The following is a 23,037-nucleotide window of genomic DNA, read 5'->3' on the forward strand; positions in this document are numbered from 1 at the left end:
AGTTCTATGCACAAGTCTAAACTCCGCAATCTCCATCCTCGCAGCAGCTCCTCGTTCACCTCCCCTCGCCATAGCCCGACTAGGCTTTCCAATGCTTTGAGAGCCAAGGTCTTCTAGCTTTGCGTGATGGGATGGGTGGTCGGGGTGGATTGGGGGCAACCTGAACACTAATCTTGTTGAATGATCCGGTGGAAGAGGCACGGGGTAGTAATCGAGTATTGTATATAAAGCGATTCCCCGGAGAGAAAATACTCTTATGGAATGATCTTACTTGAAGGGAGGGAGTACTTTATGAGATGCCCTAGCTCCGGAGTGAGTATTGTAATTTCCCTGCCCTGGGAGTGTTACTGCTCCCGGAACGAACTACCCTCACGGCATTCATCGCATAGCAGAAAGTGAACTCCGCCAATATAAGACTGTTGACGACTTAGGCATCCGAATCAACTAGTAGGATTGCAACAGGAGAGGCTTTTTGTGATAGTCAAGGTAGTGAACGGCAACTTGACGAAGTACATCAAGGAAGAATTTCTTTCACCGAAGGTTACCGGTAGAGTAAACCAGGATGAAGCAAGAATTGCTGAGAACACGCACTTTGATGCTCACTGCATGGGACGAACGGATGGCAGAAAGCGGCGTCCGGTTGGCCCTAAAGCGGAGCCGCGCGTCTCAGGCGAAACAGAAAGGGAAGGTGATTCCACGGAATGATGGCCACAGAATCCAGCCCAGCGCAGAACCCACTCGGCGATAAACATGCCCGTTTGGGCGATAGACTTATCGATAGCGCATTAAGGGTTAGACTGCTGTACTGTGTATATCTCAAGCCCTCCGGCTCCCTTATCGGAACCGCGGGACAGCTGGAGACCCGCTCATTCCTCCATTCCGAATCAGTCCAGCAAACTGGCAGCTTATTCCCCAAATCCGGTTTAGGCAGTTCTAGCCTGACGGGCACTGCACTGCACCCCACCGGTCCGCGGTGCGCTCAGCAGGCCACAAAACCCCAGCTATCTGCTGTCTGCTGCCCATTGCGATTGTCTGGCTTCTTCTTCTCTTTCTCTCGTCTTCATCTTTTGGTTTGGAGATTCTTGCTGTGACTTTGCGCCAGAATGTCGTCGGACCTTTTCGTCGAGCTCACCACGCCTAACGGCCGTCAGTACAAGCAGCCCACGGGCTTGTTCATCAACAACGAGTTCCGCCCCTCATCTGGAGGACAGACCATTGTGTCGCTGGACCCAGCGTGAGTTGCTAGTTCGGCTCGGTAGCGAGACTCAAGCGCATGGTAGCTGACAGTGGTAGAACCGACAAACTGATTGCCACGGTGCACGCGGCGACCGCGGAGGATGTCGACGCCGCCGTGCAGGCCGCCAAGGCCGCCCTCGGCCATGCATCGTGGAAGCAGCTGCCCGCCACCGAGCGCGGCCAGCTCATGGGCCGACTCGCCGACCTGATCGAGCAGAACCGGGAGGTGTTCGCTGCCATTGACGCGTGGGATAATGGTTGGTTTCGCCTAGAAGTTTCAGCCGAAAGGGAGTGGCATCTAACGCACACCAGGAAAACCATACCACGTCGCATTGAACGAAGATCTCACTGAAGCCATCAGCACGATCCGCTACTATAGCGGCTGGGCTGATAAGACCCACGGCCAGACGATCAGCACCACGCCCCAGAAGTTCGCATACACTATTCGCCAGCCGCTCGGGGTCATCGGGCAGATTATCCCCTGGAACTACCCGCTGTCCATGGCGGCCTGGAAGCTGGGCCCTGCGTTGGCTTGCGGCAACACTGTTGTTATTAAAGCGGCTGAGCAGACGCCGCTGAGCATCTTGGTTCTGGGTACTTTGATCAAGGAGGCTGGATTCCCAGCTGGTGTGGTGAATATTATCAATGGGTACGGTCGCGAGGCGGGTGCGGCTCTCGTACAGCATCCGCTTGTGGATAAGGTGGCCTTTACTGGGTCCACTGCCACCGCGCGCGAGATCATGAAGATGGCTGCCGGCACGCTCAAGAATATCACCCTCGAGACGGGTGGCAAGTCGCCTCTGGTGGTATTCCCCGATGCCGATATGGAGCAGGCCGTCAAGTGGTCTCACCTCGGCATCATGTCGAACCAGGGCCAGATCTGCACGGCGACCTCGCGCATCTTCGTGCACCGGGAGGTGCTGGATATCTTCCTGGAGCAGTTCAAGAAGGAGGTGGAAACGACGTCCAAGATTGGTGATCAGTGGGATGAAACGACATACCAGGGCCCCCAGGTTACTCGCGCGCAGTACGAAAGAGTGCTCTCGTATATCGAGCTGGCCAAGAAGGAAGGCGCCAAGCTTTTGATTGGTGGAGGCGCATACACCCCAGCTGACAGCAAGTTGGAAAAGGGATATTTCGTCCAGCCGACGGCTTTCACAGATGTCACTGATGACATGCGTATCGTACAGGAGGAGGTCTTTGGCCCCGTAGTGGTCATAATGCCGTTTGACTCGGAGGAGGAGGTCATCCGCCGCGCCAACAATACCACATATGGTCTAGGTGCAGCAGTTTTCACCCGGGACCTGGAGCGGGCCCACCGGGTGGCGGCGGAGTTCGAGGCAGGTATGGTCTGGGTCAACAGCAGTCAGGACTGCGACCCCCGCATCCCCTTCGGAGGAGTGAAACAGAGTGGTATTGGTCGGGAGCTGGGTGAGGCTGGCTTGGAGGCGTACTCGCAGATAAAGGCGGTCCACATCAACATGGGGAGTCGATTGTAGATAGACCATCATGATAGACGATCGTGATGCTACCGATCAGCTGATAATAATGACAGCGTTTCAAGAAGATATTTCAACCCATTGAGCAAATTTGGCAGGCATGAAGTACACCGCTTCACTAGTTTTGTTTCTGTTGCGCTCATCCGCAGGATCCATTATATCCTTTGTCGGGTTATAGAGCTCGCCGCTGTTCAAGGCATAGAAGCCATCATTGCATTTAAAAGCTGACTGTGAGAAACACAGTGGGGGTCAATCCCTCTCCAATAGGTAGCCCTGAGCTTTGTGGCTCGACAGCTCTGAAAAGCCCGAGAGGTGGTATCAACACAAAACGACGCATGAGGATTCGCTCAGAGGTTGGTCCTCTAGGAGACGGAGAGGCAGCAGCACAGCCATAAATGCTAGCTCGCGCTATCTCCTCTTTGAATGCTCGGATTCGTTCGCTCTCAGCCTACAAGCACCCTTACCAGTTTGTGTATAGTCTTATCATGACGAAAGACGACAGGAGGCTAGTGCTTCTGATGGAAAAACCCCCGATGAAGTCAAAGGGGAGATTCTTGAGGATGGACCCAAGAAGATGACAAATGATTCGCATCGCACATCCTAGGCTCGACACAGCAATCGATGTGCACAGTAGGATTACGAACAGTCGCTCACGCTATTTGGGATCATATGGTTCTCCTAACCCTGGTGAGTATGCAGCAAATCCGACCGAACTTTGTTGAGACAGGAGTGCGCGTAGTTGGAATAGTTATTAGGCGGCAGGTTTCGGAAACAGCAAAGGGGGAGACGGAGAGAAAAAGAAGTGAGTTGCATGTGCCACAGTGTGTTACTTGACACCGTGCCAATCAATCTTGTCGGAAATAAGATGCCACCTTCTCTCCTGGTCTTGTCTATAAATCCTATCATAGTCTATGATGCTTTCGCGCATGTTCAGGGTTGGCACCGACCGTGTGGGCTTTCTCACCGTCTTTCGGTCATCCGTTCAGCGGGCAGTGGAAGCGTAGATCACTTGATGCAGGGAAAATGGGTACGAGTCAGTGGCTCTCTATCTAAGGACCGTTTTGAGTTTGCCCTTGCGCAGGACTTGCGGAAAGATAACTATTCGTCGAATCCGCAGCCACCATCGTTCAAGATGGAGGCGAGTAATCTTACATATGATTGTTGTCGCACGACTATCACATGCCATCGATGCTTCTTCCATGAGGCTTGTAGACCGCTAAGACCGCTGCGCTAAGCTTTGACGAGCTCATCCGATGCATTTTCTTGTTCTTCACTCGTTGGGGTATGCGGCTTGCATGGAGCGATTGTGTGACGGATCGGCGACGGTATTCTCCAGCAGCGCATCTTGATTTCCTCCGATCTAGGTAATAATCTTGGAAGCCGATTTCAAGCTGGGATACGGCAGAGTCAGTGTTCCTTGGTTTGGCGTGGAGGCAAGCGAGGGCAAATTTCCCCTTGCTGCGGGAGTACGTCATTTTAATTTGTTGTCGTTCGGTGAGACAGATAAATTGAGCCGTGGGCCAGCGCTGCCAACGATGAAGAGGATTCCCTAGCTTTGAAACAAATCGTGACGATGAGGACAGCTGCTTTGCCACCACCATGTATCCTCCCTACTGTTCCCGTTTCTGCCCGTGCTGATGCTTCCGCCGGAGCCGCGCCGAAGCCGGGAGAGCGCGAATCACTAGTGCTAGAGTGGCCCGAAGCAGATGTGCAGAAGTGGCTTGAGGAGAGTGGATGCAGCGTAGATTCTCTAGCGCGAGTGGCTTGGGCTCTAGTGCTTCGAAGCTATACCTCTCTGGATCACATCTGCTTCGAGCTTGCCGCGAGGACAACGAGGGAGTTCGAGTTGTACGATTGTCACATCACTGGGGCAAGTAGCCCTGAAGACCTACTGTATGCGAATGAGCAAGGCAAGGAAGAGGAGTGCTCCTGCCAGAGCTCGGGTTCTCTGTGCAGGGATGGTGAAGAGGACGCACATGGTGTTTGTAACACTATGCTCGCTGTGGAGCTGGACGATGTGATATGGGATCAGATTGTGGGATCGAAGAGCGTAAGTACTTCCTTCCATCGCACTTTCATTCAAGAATACGACTGAACTAAGCAATGCACAGACTGGCCTGTTCGTGAAGATCAGTTCCAGCCACGACCGCTTGATGTTCCGAACAAGGATTGACTTTGACCTTATGAGCTGGTCCTGTCAGCAGGTCAAGGCAGTGGCTCAAACCTTCCACCACGCAATATCCGCTGTCATTCAAGACCCCCAGCAACAAGTTAGAAACCTGGACCTGTGCAGCGAGGAAGATATTGAACGCATGGCCCGGTGGAATATGCCTTTCAGGAGGACCGCCAAGGACCAATGCGTGACGGAGATCATTCTGCGTTCGTGTCGCGAACGGCCCGACTCCACCGCAATCTCGGCCTGGGACGGGGAAATCACATACGGCGAGCTGGAACGACTGACCGCTAGGCTTGCAACAAGGCTGTTAAAGATTGGCGTTGGCCCTGAGGTGACTGTTCCTATTCTCATGGAAAAGTCCAAATGGTTGGTGGTCGCGGCCTTGGGCGTGATCCGAGCGGGTGGCTCCTTCCTCACAGTGGATATTTCGCATCCATTTGAGCGCATTGAGAAGATAGTCCGGACAGTTTCAGCGCCACTGGTAGCGTGCTCGCGCGGGTGCGAGTCGCTAGCTTATCGCTTGACTGGGACGATCATCATTATTGAAGATGCTGCAGCATCTCTCGACCAGGATATCGATAATGAAGCTCTACAGCAACAACAAGATCGATCATCCCCGTCAGATGCTCTGTATGTGGTCTTCACTTCGGGAAGTACATCAGAGCCCAAGGGTCTTATACTTGAGCATGGGGCATTTTCTGCCTCGGCTCTGGCAACGATCGGCCCGTTGAGGTTGGGGCCGGAGACCCGCCGTGTACAATTCGCAGCGAATGGTTTTACCCTGTGTAACCGCGAAATTCTGCTCATGCTCATGGTGGGAGGCTGTCTCTGCATTCCATCCGAGAACGATATACGTACGGATCTGGCAGGGTTCATCAACCGCCACCGGGGTAACTATGCATTTTTGACGCCAGTTGTCCTAAACAGTCTGAAGCCCACAGATGTCCCAACTCTTCGTGTCCTCTTGCTAGGGGGGACAACGATTGGTATGTCCCAAATGAAGGAGTGGACAGAGCATCTTCGTGTGATGTATGGGTATGGGGCGACTGAAACGGCTGGGGTTGCCGTTCTGGCCCCAGAATTTGAGCCAGGATGGGATGAACGCAGCATTGGGTATGCCTGCGACCACTGCCTCTGGGTCGCAGACGTGGATGACCCGCACCGTCTAGTGCCCGTGGGCGCCGTTGGAGAGCTAGTGCTTCAGGGCAAGGGCATTGCAAGGGGATACTTGGGCGACGATGAGAAAAGTCGTCGCGTGTTCTTGGAGTCAGCCGACTGGCAGTCTCGGCTCACTCCCTACGGATATGGCAGCTTTCGAGAGCGGCTTTACCGCACGGGAGATCTGGTACGGTACAATCTGGACGGGTCTATCCAGTACATTTCAAGGAAAGATAGCGTGGTCAAAGTGGACGGCCGAAGGGTAGACCCCGGGGAAGTTGAGCATCATCTTGCAAAGTGCCCGGAGCTCGTGAGTCGCGGGGTGCGAAATGTTGCCGTTGTTGCAGTAGGTTCACTGAACAGTTGCAACAAGACTGCGCGGGTGCAGCTCGCTGCAGTCATTGAAACTGACCTAAACTCGGCGCAAGATTCAAAGGCATCGGATTCAGGGGGTTTAGACATGGTTCGATGCGATTTGAACTGTGAATTGGCAGCAATCGCCAAGGAGTATTTGCTGACTCGGGTCCCTGAATATATGATACCACCTCATTTTCTTCTTATCCAGGACATGCCCCTGAATAGATCAGGGAAGTTCGATCGGGTCCGCTTGAAGACCGTGGTATCTGAGATGCTGACACTATCTAACGAGGAATATTATGAGCAAGAAAAGCCTCGTCCGACCCCGGCGGCTATTTCAATCCGGTCAGGCTTGGACGAAGCGACAGTAGGGCCGCAAGTTCCTATAATTGACAATGCACCGGATAACATACCGGCTCGATTAAGGCTATTGCATAAATTGATTGCTCAGCTGCTTAAGCTTCCAGAAGACACGGTCCGAGCCGACAGCAACTTCTTCGAAATCGGGGGGGATTCCATGACATCATTTCAGCTGGCGTCGCTCGCTGGACGTGAAGGTATTCACTTGACAGAAGAGACGATCCTGAACTGCCCAGTATTGTCGGACATGGCGAAGGCATCGGCACCAAAACCTTCACATAACGGGCACCAGGCAGTGCGGACGAGCCAAGGCAAGGAGAAAGTCGCCGATGATCAGAAAGAAAGCTTGCGTCGACTACTCCCGGCGGAATCATTATCTTTGGTGCTCGAATTCCTGCCACTTACCGACTTCCAACAGACGAGTTTGACAATGATGAACTACCGCTACTATCGGTTCGGATTGCCGTTAAATTTTGATCGCAGCCGGCTGCTTCGTGCTTGCCAGAAGCTCATTTCTCGACATACGATTCTGCGAACGGCCTTTGTCTGTAATAAGGGTGAATATGCTCAGGTGGTCTTGAAAGAGTGGACAGTGTCTATTCGTGACGTTGAAATAGATGATCTTGACCAGTTCTGTTCGGACGACAACGCCGTCGCAGAGAGCCCAACTAGTGGTAGACCGCCGTTTTCCACACACTTGGTGGCTACCAAATCATCTGGTAAAGTGTTCCTTGTCTTCCGGCTCGCCCATGCGCTGTACGATGGCCTTTCCGCTTCTATCCTCGTCGGCGACTTCGCCGCTCTTTACAACGAGAAGACATTGCCTCCAACAAGCCCATTTTCGGCTCACCTCCAAGCACTGCATGCATTACAGACGGAGGTCGCATATAATACTTGGCGAAAGGTCCTGCAGGGATCACACATGACTTCACTGCGCAAGCACAGGCTTCCCATCTCCCGGTCGGAGGACAGTACTTCACGGCCGGCGTATGTGGTTAATGTTGCAAAGACAATCCCTGCCGTTTCCTTGCCAGTCAACATCACCTTATCCAGCTTGCTCAAGGCAGCATGGGCTGTCACGCTTCTTCGGTGCTTTGCTTCGCAGTCTGAGACTTCCGCATCCGTCGTCTTCGGACAAGTGGTGCACGGACGCAATGCCAATGTGGCGCATGCGGATCGCATCTTGGGCCCCTGTATCAGCATCGTTCCCGTCTCTGTCTCGTTAGAGCCAACGACTCTCAAGCTGGCGGTCCTTCGCACAATCCAGGAGCAGCACCTTCTGACTTTACCTTATTCCGCGCTGGGACATCGAGACATTGTGAAGAACTGCACCGCCTGGCCCGAAGCGTCTCCGCTAACCAGCTTCGTGCGAGTCCGCAATTATGAATTTCCCACTGAGTGTTGGCTTGATGGAGTTCGGTGCCACGCCAGCCACTACCCATTGCCCAACAATCCATCCCAGAGTGCCAATGTGCACATTGTTCCCGAGGCGAATCGGCTGCATGTGGAGATTGCAGTCTCGAGTCATATTCTTAGTGAGCGGCAGGTAGAGTACCTGGTTGAGGAGTATTGCCGGATGATCCACAGTTTTGACAATAACGTCATTGAACGCGAGCCGCATATCCTTGCACCGGATCCCTTGCGGGTGTAAACAGAAGCACCGAAGAATTGCATGCAGTGTCCTTAAAACTCATCATCATGAACCACTTGATCAGCTAAGCAGTCATTTTCGACGGTTCGCTGATAGAATTATTTAAAATCGACCTAACCAAGAATGAATGATAATCATGTAAGCTTTCTGGTGAGAAATGGGGTGTTCTGGCTGAAGAGAGAGTAACTTGTCGAGGTCTTGCAAAAGCAACGACATACTCACACCCATAGCTTGTTTCACGTGTATTTTGAGATATTATCTCTGCACTGTAATGGGCTTGTCACCGCTAACCAGGCGCTCGGTTCGGGGTAGATGATAGATACGTCTGTTTGACTAGGAGGACTGTTAGTCTGCATGTGCAATAACCACGGAGGTTGGATAGAAGACATGGGTTGGTGCGATAGACTATATACATCAACTCTGGTCAGTCTTTAAGCTTTCCATCGTGGGGACTGGCACGGGCTGCACATTGTGTGATGAGGACGCATTTCATCCGAGAATCACTCTGAGCTAGACTCCGCCACAGATTTCATGAAGACTCGAACCTTGAAGCGAAGCAGTACAAGCAACATCCTTTTGTTTTCTTTCATAACGATGGTGATGGAAGAATAGGGAGAATACTTAAGATATATCCCACCAGCTTCCATCCCACAAGGATCGCCTGCGATACTGGTATAGGATGGAAATCAAAAATAATAATGGAAGATTGAGTTGAAGCGGAAAGGTATGCGCAAAGTGTAAAGGCAGGTCAGTGCTCGACACGTGATGAATTGTTGCTTCCCAAACAGGAACCCCAGCAACACTCGGGCTGGCACAAAACATTTGGCTTTAGATCCAAACTATCACTCTCGCGAACAACTTCCTTTCCAACCCTCGCCCCTGAATTTTCTCCATATCCATTCTCATATCCAACCTCCGCATCCTCCATCATGGCCTCCACCGATCCGGTCATCGAGAGTCCCACTGAGCCTTCTGTCAAGCTTCCTACTGAGGTTCCAGCTGAGACTCACACTGAAAGTACGACCACATCTCTCCCTGAGACTGCTAAAGACTTCGTCCCCGAGACCCCTACCGAGCCTTCTTCTGAGACTTTCACTGAGCGTACTACCGAGTCTTCCGTCAAACCTGTCAGCATGCCCACCTTTGAGACGGCCACTAAGGAGCCAACCAAGTCTTCATCCCATACTACCAACGGTTCCGTCTCTGAGGCTTCTCATAAGGTTACCACTGAGCCTTATACTGAGAGTTGCACTTCGCCTACCACCGTGTCTTGCGTTGAACCTGTCGCCATGCCCGTCTCTGAGACGGCTACTGAGACCACAACCGAGTCTTCCACCCACACTGCCAATGATCCCATCTCTGAGACTTCGACCAAGCTTGCCATTAAGGCTTTTTTAGAGCTTCCCACTCCAGTAGCTACTGATAGTTACACTGCGCCCACCACTGAATCTTGCATTGAACCTGTCAACATGGCCACCACTGAGACGACTTCTGAGCCAGCAGCCGAGTCTCTGACCCAGTCTGCCAGCGTCCCCATCTCAGGGACTTCCAAGAAATTGTCAGCTGAAGCATCCACTGAACCTACTGGCGAAGACCCCATCAAGTCTGGTGATGATTCATCCACCGAGAACCCCAACAAGTCTCGCACTAAGGATTATATCACGATCGAACATCCGGACACCGCATCACATCTGGCTAGGATGGAAGAACTACGTGCTAGTGGTATGCTCACCAGGCGCTCCACCGTACCTTGTTCCGCATGTTCATTCAGTCCTGAACGACAGAGGTGCTGCAACTACGAGAGCCACGTCAAGCTCTTCTACGAGGCTGGGGATCGCGGTGTTTGGGCTTTGGGCTCTCAACTGATACTGAAGGATCGTGGCCCAAGTTGTCCAACCGATGAAAATGCAAACCTCTGCTTTGTAAAGAAGAACACCACTATTCCTATTCCTACCGTGATCGCGCATCATGAGGAAGGTGACGGTCACGCTCTGACTATCATGACTCGCATACCTGGAGAAAACCTTAGTGAGGCTTGGTCTAAGCTAACCGACGACCAGAAAGACAACATCGCGAAGGAGACTGCCGAGTATCTCCTCCAGCTCCGCTCTCTCCAATCAGATCGTCTCGAATGTCTCGACGGCCGTCCGGTATTCAATAAATATCGCCGCGGGGAAGATAACTGTGACTCTGCCCAGGATCCTACGTCTGATGATTATGTGTGGAATCGCCTGGCGGCCTCCCTGGACCCAGCCGTCCCGGAGGCGGTGCGCTGCCGGCTTCGACGCTCTATGCCACCCACTCAGCCTTTTACCTACACTCACAATGATCTCACACATGTCAACATCATGGTGCAGAATGGCAAGCTCAGCGGTATCATCGATTGGGAGGCCGCCGGATACTATCCTGTTTGGTGGGAGTATACTCGTACAATCGTGACTAGTGAAGGCTTGGAAGACATGAAATGGAAAGGTTTGTTGCGCCAGTACATGCCCAAAACGCGCGAAGCCAAGTGCTGGTACTTGGACTGGTTTTGGCTTTGCCACGGTGTGGACAATGAAAGAGCGAAGGAACTCATACAGGAGGTTGAAGAGAACAGATCCGAGGAGGGTGTCACCGAAAAGGATGAGTCTGAGATGGGTGAAGCGGAAGAGGATGAGTCCGACAAGGATGATTCCACTGAGGATGAGTCCATGGAGCATAAGTCGTGAAGTTCGCAATCACTTGCTACATGTTTATGCCTGCCTGTCCACATTTCTCACACTTTGACACTGTCTTCAAGACAATGCAATGATTGTTGACCTGTACTACGTCGCTTTATGTATTTCTTACAACTATCATGTCAGATAGCGGTAGTGCTCAATAAAAGAGTCAATTGTCAAGCCTTAGAGATCCGGTAGGTACAAAGGCACAAGCAACCAATGAAAGACAGAATAGGCCTCAAAGCTTTACAAACTTTCCTCACGCTCTGGGGGAAAAAAAGAATCTCCCAGAACACAAAAACTGTAAGTTGAAGACATCAAAGCCCTCCCACCGATGATAGGATTAATCCGTCCGAAGGCCATCGCTTCACGCCAAATGATTACCGAAACAAAGGACAACTTTTGTTCTTGATTTTTCATGTTTCTCGTCGATCTGGTTTCAATTAGTTAGCTGTTTTTACCATCCTCTCGCGGACGCACATACCTTAGGAATCAGTGCATCAACTGACCATTCCATTTGTAGAATTCATTTTCTCTCCCATATCCATGTTCCACATGTCACCACCAGAGCAGCGGATCGTGGCTTGCATTCACTTGGCCTTGGAGGTCGACATGCTCGCGCCGCCCTTGCCGTCGGGCTTGCGCTTGGGCTGGCCCTTAGTCTTGTCCTCGGACTTGGGCTTGGGCTTGGGCTTGGGACGAGGCTTGTCGGGCGAGTGGAAGGGGTAGTTCATCGCGATGCGGCGGTTGCAGGCCTCACAGCGCTCCCTGGGTTCCTCTTTGGGGTCCTTAGGAGTCATGTTCTGGAATCCACATTCGCAGCGCATGGTGCTGATGGTTTTGGATGCAAAGAGCGGGTTTGGGTCGGTGAGACGTAGGGTGCTGGGGCGTCAGGCCGCAGGTGAGGTTCTGTGATGCTATAAATTGTTAGTTATCAAGTTCAGATTCTGGCACGACTTTTGTTTCCGTACTGGTTTTGGAATGTAGTGGTTGTATGTTCAAAGTAAGAAGGTTTAAGGATTGTGGAGGTGGGTGGTGGAGATGAGATCGATATAAACAGAGGAGATAGAGAGGAAGTGTTGGTGGTGAGAGAGTAGGAGACGGTGACTCCGGGGACGGCTTTGGAGAGTGCAGTGCCGGGAGTAACACCGTTAGGCCCCGATTCAGGCTGCTAGGCCGGGGGCCTACAGTGATTGGTGTCTCCTAGATCAGTAGCCTGGTGCTTGAAAGTGAATGCTTTGCTTTGGGAGCACGAGAAAATTGGGTCCATCGATCCTTGAATGAACCAGTTTGCAGTAATACATGCCCTGGCATCACAGACATCTCGTGTGCGAGTAGATTCTTAAAATATACTGATGCTTTGTATCTCAGACTAAACTCGTCTGTAAACATATTCAAGCTTATAGAGCAATAGAAATCCAGCTATTGTACATCCCGCACCCACCGCAACTGCACAGTCTTGTGATCCTTAACCTGCAACGTCGACTTCGCAATCGCGTTATCCGTCAACCGCACCAACCTCCGCCGCAGATCTTCTGGTTGCGTAACTCCGTCGACGGGGATCGGCTCGCACCGCGCGGACCGAAACAGCGTGGCGATTGTGGAGACAAACTCCACCTGGGACATCTTCATCCCCGGGCAGACGCGGGGACCGCCAGACCATGGAAGAAACGTTCCCTTCGGCGGGGTCTTTACTTTTCCGGTGTCATCGATCCAGCGCGAGGGTCTGAACTGTGTGGCATCCTCTCCCCAAATCGTGGTGTCAAGATGAATGGCCGTCGCAGAAACCATGACATTCACCGGCGGCGCGAGGAAATGCGTGCCCTTTTCGCTGACAAGCTGTTGGGGCCCCGACACAGCGCGGGTCGAATGAAGAACCGGGGTGAAAAGGCGGAGGACCTCGAGCTGGGTGATATCATTAGAAGGTTAGCTATAGGGTCAGAAGGGGAGGGGTGAGTACCATAATTGCCAATGTGCGCTGACACCTGGGAAACACGTCGTCGTAGGACCAAGGTGACGAATCTGCAGGGAGCTCACGCAGCTCTTCGCGGAGCCACTCCTGCCATTCCGGATATGCAGCCAACAGCGTCACCGCGAACCCCATGGTGTTGGCAGTCGTCTCGTACCCCGCAACCGTGAAGACATAAAGGTTCCCACTGAGCTCTTCAGGCGTGAAACCACATCCCGAGGTAGTGTCCGTGTCCGAGTTCTGCAGCAAGAAGCGGAGGAAGTTGCTGCGCCCCACAGAGTCATCCCTCGCCGTCTGGCGCTCCTCCTGGGAGATCTCGGCGATGTACTGCGGGACCTTTTCGAGACGCTGGCCCAGAAGACGCAGTTGAGCTGGCATGAAGGATAGTTTGAGGACTCTGGGGGGAATGAAGGCGGCGACGAAGAACAAATCGGTGGCCAACGCGAGGGCTTTGAAGTAGGCCGTACGAGCGTGCTCCTCCTGGCCGGGGCTATCTCGAAGCGGTGTCGGCGACCAAGAGGTGGTCTTCGTGTACCCAGCCTGACCGATCACGTTCATCGCGAGGTTGCGCAATCCGGTAAGTGAGTCCCCCCCCGGGTGGGCAGAGAGATAGTTTACCATTTGTTCCGCTTGTTGATGACTTTCTGACCAGGCGATTTGGCTGATGCGCTCGTCCAGACTAGCAGCAAACATGCGACGGTGACGTTTCCTGCAAGAGTTTAGAGGGAGATGATGTTCCAATCAGGGCCACCTACCATTCATCGCCATTGGTCTGTTTATCACAAATCAGTGTTAGAGCAGAAGAGGGAGAGATGGCTGACGTACCGCAAACACATTAGGTCCCAGAAAACCCAGAATCTTTCCGACAATAGGGGCCTGCTCGAAGTCATTCCTGCGCTGTAGGATGACATTTCCGAGATTGACATCTGCAGTCCTGCACAAATAGATCAGAAAGATGTCTGCACTGGCAACCTCGAATGAGAACCCACCAGACCATGCATTCATCGAGGGTGAGCAAGACGAAGGTGTTCCCCCAGCGGTCAAAGGGGCCACGTTTCATGCGGAACTCCCAGCCATGAGTCCCAATATTCAAGCGGTTGTATAGCCATTCCGGCAGGACTGGCTGCAGATATGGGCGCAAGATCGGAGCCAGTACCAACCAGGGAGCACTTGCGGTGGGTGCGGGGGCGAAGACGATGGGGAATCCGGTGCGACGGGCTTGGATATACAGGCGCACAAAGGAGAGGGCTCTGTAGATCGAGAATAGTCCGATCGCAATCCACCAAATCGACACCATTCTGGAGTCAATCTTTATCGAGGTGCGATGTTGGATGATGATATGACAGCGGCATCGAGGCCGAGCGGCGCAGTTGAAACCTTTAAGGGTGAGCTCTGCTTACGCCAAGACCAGGGCTAAACATCCATACACTCGATGCTAAAGCACGTTAGCCATTAGCCGATGAAGCCTTTCCAAGTATGTTCTAGCTCGAACGCCTTCCATATCGATGGATCTGACCGGTGCAAGTCTTCATTGGCGGTCTCGTGCAAAATGGAGTTCAGAAGTGGAGAGATTGGGTCGTGGGTGGCACTGCCCCTGCGCCGCATTACAACTAAATCTCCTAAACGGGGTTGTGTTGTTTTGCTTGTGTGCAATCCTTATTCTGAGCCATCTTGCTACTTCCTACAATACTTGACCACAACTCGCCTATCTACTCGACTGGGAATATTTTGGAGCTTTACTATTTCATTCTCAATTGTTTCTCCCCGGATGACTGCGTAGGGGGATTTCGAAGGGCTATTTATCACGTAATTCTGTCGCTGAAATTCGAATACCGCAATGGCCGTTTGTTGCTAATATAGACAGGGCAGGGGTCTGCGCTTTCTTTGTTCTCATCAACCAATTAAAGTGCCAGCTTCCATGTTTGCTCATTTCCTACGGGGAAAAGTCAACAACACTAAGTTGGACGCGTCTCTTGACGTGTTTTCTTTCCATCGAACGCCCGCAATTGTTGTATTGAGGCTATACACGCCCTGCCTCGACAGTCTGGCCATCAGTGACTGCCAAGCTTGACCCCGCCTTTTCATTTTATGTTTCTATTCTCTGTGATTTCTTCATTATTTGATTGATGATTAGGAATTCCAGTTGAGAGATATCAGAAACATCCAAGAATCACACAGACCGGAATACACAACACATCTCAGGCATAAATGACTGGCAGTTCAGCCAGGCAGTCCCGATGCGCCTGCTAGATCGACGAACAAGGCTGGGCGGTTTACTCCGCCCATCCAGCGGTCGAAACCGGAGGCCGGGGATGGATTACATATCCGACTCAGGCACCAGTTTTTCTGTCTATCGGCCTGACGTCATGTGAATTCCTCTCCCCGTCCACTCGTCTGATTTACTCATATCTTTTATCGTACCCGGAGGCAGACCAATTAAATCATTGGGTCTTGGGGAGGCCAGTGTCTGGGACCCCGGTCATGTTTTCCCGCCGGACAACCCCGGCTTGCCACGCACTGAGGCCGACCAGGTTACTGGAGTCGGAATATCGATGCACCATTGTCAGTCGTGCATCAACGGCCAATAGACTGAGATATCGCCTACGCGTGGAACCAGCCTGGCAAAAACAAGCATCACCGCCCGTGGTACGTCCCAGGGCCAATGGGCTGACAGGCCAGGCTATGACGCCAGAGAGGAGAAGATCTTTTCCGTACCTGAACCATCAAACCGCCGACAATGCTGATAGATGTCTTTGACGGCACTATTGACGGCACTGTTGACTGTCCTCTTCAACGTCATAATACTGACTACTGCGAAGACGTTGTGCATGTGATGGAGATGGAAATAAGTATAGATCGGCGGCTATAAAGGCCTTCGATCCCACATTTGTTCTACCACGCATTCCAGGCCAATTTAAGCATTGTCTATCTGAGTGACAGTGGGGCTTGATACACTAATTTCATGGCTTTTTCTGCTTGCCTCCTTTATACCTACATAACCACTTTGACGGATCTCCTGCACCGTCCATCACAATGACCAGCTCTGACACCCAGCTCAACGACCACCCCAACGATAAACCCAACACAGACCAAGAAGGGTTCGACGAGAAGAAGACCGCATGCCCACCAGACAACAAGAACATTCAACGCCGACATTCCGAGTCCGACCATCCGACCACCTCACAAACCGAACACGCATCGCAGCGTTCCTCCGACAGCGATGGATCCTCCTCCCGCAAATCCCGACCCGACGGAACGCGGGAGCTCAGCGAGGACGACTGCTACGACAAGCTGGGCTTCTCCTTCCCGTGGTACAAGAAATGGACGATCCTGACGGTCATCTTCATGGTGCAGATGTCCATGAACTTCAACACGGGCGTGTACTCGGACGCCCTGACCGGCATCGAGGAGACCTTCGGCGTCAGCGCGCAGGCGGCGCGGGTGGGCCAGATGATCTTCCTGGTGGCGTACGCGATCGGCTGCGAGCTCTGGGCGCCGTGGAGCGAGGAGTTCGGACGGTGGCCGATCATGCAGCTGAGTCTGTTCCTGGTCAACATCTGGCAGATCCCGTGCGCGCTGGCGCCGAACTTCGGGACGATCGTCGTCTGCCGGTTCCTGGGTGGGTTGAGCTCCGCCGGGGGATCGGTCACGTTGGGCATGACGGCGGATATGTGGGAGGCGGACGACCAGGGGTTCGCGGTGGCGTACGTGGTGCTCTCCTCGGTGGGCGGGTCGACCATCGGGCCCGTCTTCGGGGGGTTTATCGGCCAGTACCTGACCTGGCAGTGGGTGTTCTGGGTGCAGTTGATCTTCGGTGGCTTTACGCAGGTGCTGCATCTGTTACTGATGCCGGAGACGCGCGCCACCGTGCTCCTCGACCGGGAGGCCAAGCGCCGACGCCAGTCGGGCGAGGAGGAGGTCTACGGCCCGAACGAGCTCAAGACGAACCGTCTCGAATTGCGCGAGATTCTGCGGATCTGGAGACGACCATTCGAGATGTTTTTGCGCGAGCCCATCGTCTTGTTTCTGTCGCTGCTCTCCGGGTTCTCCGATGCGTTGATTTTCACCTTCACGGAATCGTTCACCCTCGTCTTCGACCAGTGGGGCTTCAACACCCTGACCAACGGCCTGGCGTTCTGCGCCATCCTGCTCGGATACATAATCGCGTACCTCATCTTCCTCCCGGATATCTGGCGGCAGCGCAGGATCCGCCAGAAAGACGGCTCCGCGGCGCGCCTGGCCGAACGACGTCTACTCTTACTGCTATTCCTCGCGCCCCTCGAACCGATCGGCCTCTTAGGATTTGCATGGACGTCGATCGGCCCCGCGTACGCGCCGTGGATCGCCCCGTTGATTTTTGCGTGTCTGATCGCCATCGCCAACTACGCGATCTACATGGCGACCATCGACTACATGGTCGCCGCTTACGGGCCGTACTCCGCCTCCGCGACGGGGGGCAACGGGTTCGCGCGGGACTTCCTGGCAGGCATCGCGACCATGTACGCGACGCCGCTGTACGAGAACATCGGCGGGAAGTTCCACCTGGCGTGGGCGTCGACGCTGCTGGGGTGCATTGCGGCACTGGTGGCGGTGCCGATCTACATCTTCTACTGGAAGGGGCCGGCGATCCGGGCGCGGAGTAAATTCGCGCAGACGCTGGCGGCGGATCGCGAGAAGCACGCGGGACGGCGGGCGAGTCGGTTGCGGGAGGAGGAGATGCCGTATGCTGTATAGTTGCAGTGTCATGTATCCATAGCTTCTGGATAGTATAGCAGGTCGATCAGCACTGTACATCAAATATGCCAAGCTGCACCACACCAATAGTGTATGCAAGCCACGCCACAGCAAGGGTGTAACGTAGCACCGGCCGATCACCCGTCCCGTGTAGCTCCCAAGCCCTAAGTAAAGTATTTAAGCACCGTTTCTCCCACCGAGCCGCCCCCAGCGCAGCACATTACCTTCCTCCCCAAACCTATCACTTCCGCCAGCTACCTCACCACCAGCACCCCGACCAGAATGCACCTCCCCCTCCCCCTATCAATCCTTGGGACCCTCGCTCTCCTCTTCCTTCCCCCTTCAATTGCCCAAGCCATAACCCCGCGAACAACCCCACAAACCAAATTCCAATACCGCACAAACGGAACCTGGCTCGAAAACCTGGCGCTGGGCCCCGCCCCGAGCGGTGCAACCACCACGCCAACGCTACTCGTAACCCGCATGGACGTCCCCGAACTGTGGTCAATCGATGTCTCCACCGGTCGGGGCGAGGTAGTGGCGTCCTTCCCCAACGCCACGGCCTGCATGGGGATCACCCCGCTGGGCCAGGATGGGGTGTACGCGGTCGTCGTGGGACGGCTCCGGATCACGGACATTGGGCATCCTGTTCCGGGGTCCTGGGGGATTTATGAGGTTGATCTTTCGGGGGGTGTTGCGGGGGAGGATGAGGATGGCGATGGCGATGAGGGTGCTGTGTCCGTGCGCAAGATGGCGGATGTGCCCGAGGCGGGGTGGTTGAATGGGATGGCGCTTTTCCCGTCCGGGGGGACTGGGATTCAGGCTAGGGGTGGAGAAAAGGCGGGGGTCGTGCTGATCGCCGACTCGGTGAATGGAGTGATCTGGCAACTCGACACCCAAACCGGAACGTACCGCGTGGCGCTGAACGATACGGCCAGCATGGCGGCGTCGCCGACGGATCCGTTGGGGCTCGGGGTGAACGGCGTGCGCGTGTGGCGCGGCTTCGTGTACTACTCGACCGACTCCGTGCAGGCGGTTTTTCGCGTGCCGGTGCGGTGGGACGATTCCTCGCAGACCGTCAGAGCGGCCGGGGTCGTTGAGACCGTCGCGTCGGGGGTGGTCGTGGATGACTTTGCCGTGGCTGAGGATGGGGGTCTGTATCTCATGGCCGTGGCGGATAACCAGGTGGTTAGGGTTACGGCCGCCGGGGAGCGGTCGGTCCTGGCGGGCACCAGGGAGAGTGCCCAGGTCGCTGGGTGTACCTCCGGCGTGATCTCCAGGGATGGGCGGAGATTGTTTGTGACCACGAATGGGGGCCATATCACCCCGCCGAAAGGAGGGGAGGAGCCGGCGAAGCTGGTGGAGATTGATTTGTAGGTCAGGAGCAGGGGCACGGTATGCTTACGGTCAAGGATTGAAGTTCGGCGAATTGCAGTCAGCAGCGTAAGTATCAGTGAATAAGATACAAGTATAGCATAACAGTCAATATCACTAAAATCCAGGCAAGGAGTAGCGGCTTTTCAAAAGAAGCATATAACAGTCTCCCGGAATTCATATCCCACATCGCGTTACCCTAATTACCAGCCCCCACGACATACTACCCACTCTGCCTACCGTCCGCCATACCCCTTTCCAACCCTTGCCACTTCAGCTTACGCTTCGAACTCCACCGCTACATCCCTCTCCTCCTCCAAATCGCGCCGACCTCCCGGGCCACCACCACTGACCCCAGCCGCCGCAGCCGCCGCAGCCGCAGCCGGAGGCGGAGCCACGGGCAGAGGCACCGGCGCTCCAGGCTGGGGGTTGCACGGCTCGCACTTGGGGATTTTGGCTGCGGGATGTTAGTGACCCGAGCATCGCTCTTCTATCTCTAGAGCCGAGGGAGGAATCCCATGACTTACAGATTCCTTTGCAGTGCTTGGTGTCAATCCGTCCACCCCAGATATAGCACTTGTCACTCGGGACATAGTACCAGTTACTACATCAAATGTCAGCGGACTACCATGAACACCACGACGGAGTATCAGGATGAGATGGCAGAACGTACTTGATGCCCTTGTACCGCTCGCCGTCGGTCCACAGACAGCTGACGTCGCGCGTGAGCCCCTTGGTGATGAAGGTGCGCTTGCTGTACCCGCAGGCCAGGGCGGGGCACTTGAAGCAGTCGAAGTAGTTGTGGACCTGGCCACGGACGTCGCAGGTCACGGCGGCGGTCAGCGCGGCGTAGGCCAGGATGAGGAGGGTGAAGAAATGCATGTTGATGCAAGCTCGGGGGATTGGTTCAAAGTCTGATACGATTGATGTAGTTCTGCGCGTGTCGTTCGTGATCTGATACAGAACCTCGCCATGAAGCAGCGGAGATGGACCTGCTATTTATCCCCCCAACCGTCCCAGCAACCCTATCCCTCTCCGCAAGCACCACCCATAGACAAGTCCACCATCCCGCTCCTACCCAAAATAATGACGTCCACGACCCCCCCTTGGCGATACTTGGCATAACACAGCCCACGACGATATCTCCCCTCAAGAACACCGTCCCCATCCCATCCAAATACCTCCAACCTCGTGTTCCGCCCTCTCAGCACAACCCCCACAAATCACAGGGTCCAATCTCCACGCAAAAGTCAATTCTTTCGGGTAGGATCAAATTTCCTCCAGACAGGATACGAGCCCTGCAGGTGATCATCCTCGGGCCGGACAAATCACCCGCGATGCTATTTTAAGCCTCATCGAGATCACAGTATGTGGGTCTGGCTCTACCCCGTAATGTACCTGGGTACCTCAGATCTGCGGACTGTCATATTTAGTGACATGTTCGTATTGGGGGCTGGAACCGTGGGTCGGCTTCCCGAGGACAATGACGTTGGGGAGGTGCCGAGACCCTGATCCACTGGGTCGGAACACGATATCACTGCGCCATGGGTGCTCGTATCTGGTTTGCGGGGGATTGGAGGCGGTTGGCTTGTGCCTTTTTTCGTGTTAGGGAGTCGCTGGGACGGTCGGATGAATGATGTCGGTTGGGGGTGTTTGTTCAGAAGGCAAGGGAGCTATAGTTAGGGTTCTGATATAAACATGACACACTATGGATACAATACTGGACAACTTGTCGGTCGCGCATCCTCCTACGTCGGACTTCTATGATCGCACAAACATACTAGTGTACTGTACAACTTCATGTGTAGCATGTATAACTGGCTGGTTTTATGTGACTTTTCAATACACTGTCACTCAAGGGATAGATACATTATACGGTGGCGATATTCGGAAGTCGACGACCTTGGCGGTCAATGATGTCTGGGGATGCCAAGCCATTGCCAATACCCTGTCAGCTCCCTGGCGATGCTGGGCACAAGGCTTGATTTGCTAGGTTTCTCTTCCCCCAGGAAATCCCGCAGACACCTCTTGAGCTTCAAGTAGTGAAGGTTCATTGGGGATGTTGTGGCGCTCGAGCACATGTTACACCACGATGAAGTCGTCCTTTCAGCTAGTCTGAACCTTGCATCCCTCGAAAACAAAGGAGATGGCCTAGAGCAAAAGACACCGCTGCAAGAAGCACCATCTTCACCACCTGGCGTGGATCCATCAGAATACGGGATAGAGAGGGAAAGAATCATTCGAATCCATAACGATCGATGTCATCTGACACGTGGGTCAGCTCATGCTCCGCCTCCAAGCTCTGGGCTTCTAGCACAACATCCCCCGGAGTGAGTCTCTCCAACCTCCGCGCCTAGTCATTCGGGGAGTAATGTGTGAGCCGTAAGTCTCCTTTCTGATGGGCGGAGGCGATGGTCTCCAGTAACGGCAGGTCCATGTTGAATCCGTGCGGTAACATTAGAACTACATAGCAGTGTAGTGTAGTCTGCTGTTTCGTTCAGGTTTGAAACCGTAGGTAAAGAGGGTGAAGAAAAACAAAGGGATCACGTACGGATGAGGCTGCAGATAGTGGGAAAGATGCTCATCAATCCACCGGCCTAACTGCCAGCCCTGCACGCACGCCAGGAGCATCTCAGCCCCCATATGCCACGACTACAGGTGCATTGAGGCCGCCACCTGTCCGTTCGACCGAAAGCGTGCAGGGCAATCCACCCAGTATCCAGCGTGCCTTGGTCAATCACAGAGAAGACCTGGGGCTTGGCGTCGAGGAGCACCTGACCCTGGCGCGTCATCGATAGGGACCGGAAATCGCCGGTCTCGAGGCAGTAGAGCGACATTAGTTGGGTGAGGGATACCGGGCCGGCCTCGCGGTAGGGATCTGAAAATGGGGATCATCTCCAGCGGTGCTGTAGCTCATGGGGTGTGTGATGCTTTGGTTTTCATGGACGTTTAGTACGATTTACAGTTTGAGGAGCGAGATGTACTTTTGCCAGTGTGTTTCTCGGTCGACGGAGGCTCAACAAATGAATGTCTTTGGGTGGTGAGTGCCCTAGGCGGGACCATGGGATGATGGAGGATATTATGAGGTCGACGGGGGTAGAGGAAGAAGCGGGGGAATGGTACGAGTATTCAATGTGCGGAACCAGAATCACACTGGTTAGTTTACGTTGAGGTTGTCCAGATATAACGGGGTTGCTATTTCACAAATCACTTAAGTGTTGATTGACAGTCGGCTATCTTTGCATCAATTTGCGTCTTTCTTGCAATTTATCGGAAAGGGTGTGGCTTTCCACCCATTTCTTCCGCAGCAGAAGACCCGAGCAAGTCTCACGAACAGAAAGAATTGGTGGGGCAAAGTCCTGCACAGATAAACACCATCCTCTGGCTGATTCTCACCTGTCATCATCCTCAAGGTCCCACTGGATCGAAGTTGGGACCCCAGCTGCTAGAGGTCCTCGCCGCAAATTGGCGGTGTAAGCGTGATTGAATTATCGGTAAGCCTTGTTAGATTCGATTCTGAACAAACAACAAAATCATGTAGGTCGACAGAGAGAAACCATGGGAGGTGGTATAAACTTAACTGACGCGACGAGTCGGCACTGCCATCTAAGTGCCATGGAGTAAACGAAACTTCAGAGACTAAATCTCCTCAATCTGGCTAGGAATAGCCAATTTCGGTAATTAGTAGGAAAGTCGGAGCACCTGGCTGGCAATCCAACATTTGTCGCAAGTGGTTTACTGCTTCGAAGCTTCGTCGTCGTCCATTGAAGAGTCAAGTACCTTGAGTGCCGGGTGAAGACTGAAGTCCCAGGGCTGGGGAA

At 53.8% G+C, this 23,037-nt stretch overlaps 8 protein-coding genes across 8 annotated transcripts; 5 read left to right on the forward strand and 3 right to left on the reverse strand.

The window, feature by feature from the left end:
- Window positions 1-943: 943 nt before the first annotated feature.
- BO86DRAFT_364787 (aldehyde dehydrogenase ALDH) lies at window positions 944-2,807 on the forward strand. Its single transcript, XM_025670023.1, has 3 exons — window positions 944-1,234; window positions 1,294-1,493; window positions 1,549-2,807. Exons 1-3 carry the CDS (start codon window positions 1,104-1,106, stop codon window positions 2,733-2,735), a joined length of 1,518 nt encoding a protein of 505 aa, XP_025526367.1. The 5' UTR covers window positions 944-1,103; the 3' UTR covers window positions 2,736-2,807.
- Window positions 2,808-4,308: 1,501 nt separating this feature from the next.
- BO86DRAFT_433160 (acetyl-CoA synthetase-like protein) lies at window positions 4,309-8,554 on the forward strand (the record flags this gene model as incomplete). Its single annotated transcript, XM_025675821.1, has 2 exons — window positions 4,309-4,716; window positions 4,847-8,554. 2 exons carry the CDS (start codon window positions 4,309-4,311, stop codon window positions 8,435-8,437), a joined length of 3,999 nt encoding a protein of 1,332 aa, XP_025526368.1. The 3' UTR covers window positions 8,438-8,554.
- A 1,607-nt stretch (window positions 8,555-10,161) lies between these two features.
- BO86DRAFT_315955 (kinase-like protein) lies at window positions 10,162-11,148 on the forward strand (the record flags this gene model as incomplete). Its single annotated transcript, XM_025668113.1, has 1 exon — window positions 10,162-11,148. The coding sequence occupies one exon, from the start codon at window positions 10,162-10,164 to the stop codon at window positions 11,146-11,148; it is 987 nt and encodes a 328-aa protein (XP_025526369.1).
- Window positions 11,149-12,460: 1,312 nt separating this feature from the next.
- BO86DRAFT_390287 (cytochrome P450) lies at window positions 12,461-14,445 on the reverse strand. The gene is made up of 5 exons (XM_025672341.1): window positions 14,098-14,445; window positions 13,934-14,042; window positions 13,864-13,880; window positions 13,100-13,817; window positions 12,461-13,044 (listed from the first exon to the last, which is right to left on the reverse strand). Exons 1-5 carry the CDS (start codon window positions 14,403-14,405, stop codon window positions 12,562-12,564), a joined length of 1,635 nt encoding a protein of 544 aa, XP_025526370.1. The 5' UTR covers window positions 14,406-14,445; the 3' UTR covers window positions 12,461-12,561.
- Window positions 14,446-15,683: 1,238 nt separating this feature from the next.
- Window positions 15,684-17,883, forward strand: BO86DRAFT_390288 (MFS general substrate transporter). The gene has a single exon (XM_025672342.1). It carries the CDS (start codon window positions 16,142-16,144, stop codon window positions 17,840-17,842), a length of 1,701 nt encoding a protein of 566 aa, XP_025526371.1. The 5' UTR covers window positions 15,684-16,141; the 3' UTR covers window positions 17,843-17,883.
- Window positions 17,884-18,062: 179 nt separating this feature from the next.
- On the forward strand, window positions 18,063-19,349 carry BO86DRAFT_390289 (uncharacterized protein). The gene has a single exon (XM_025672343.1). It carries the CDS (start codon window positions 18,125-18,127, stop codon window positions 19,217-19,219), a length of 1,095 nt encoding a protein of 364 aa, XP_025526372.1. The 5' UTR covers window positions 18,063-18,124; the 3' UTR covers window positions 19,220-19,349.
- Window positions 19,350-19,494: 145 nt separating this feature from the next.
- Window positions 19,495-20,098, reverse strand: BO86DRAFT_380386 (uncharacterized protein; the record flags this gene model as incomplete). The annotated part of the gene is made up of 3 exons (XM_025670717.1): window positions 19,495-19,673; window positions 19,744-19,820; window positions 19,890-20,098. 3 exons carry the CDS (start codon window positions 20,096-20,098, stop codon window positions 19,495-19,497), a joined length of 465 nt encoding a protein of 154 aa, XP_025526373.1.
- A 1,715-nt stretch (window positions 20,099-21,813) lies between these two features.
- BO86DRAFT_400782 (uncharacterized protein) lies at window positions 21,814-22,053 on the reverse strand (the record flags this gene model as incomplete). The annotated part of the gene is made up of 2 exons (XM_025673725.1): window positions 21,814-21,826; window positions 21,893-22,053. The coding sequence occupies 2 exons, from the start codon at window positions 22,051-22,053 to the stop codon at window positions 21,814-21,816; spliced, it is 174 nt and encodes a 57-aa protein (XP_025526374.1).
- Between the last annotated feature and the right edge of the window lie 984 nt (window positions 22,054-23,037).

The sequence above is a fragment of the Aspergillus japonicus genome (genome assembly GCF_003184785.1).
Source record: "Aspergillus japonicus CBS 114.51 unplaced genomic scaffold BO86scaffold_34, whole genome shotgun sequence".
Taxonomy (NCBI): domain Eukaryota; kingdom Fungi; phylum Ascomycota; class Eurotiomycetes; order Eurotiales; family Aspergillaceae; genus Aspergillus; species Aspergillus japonicus.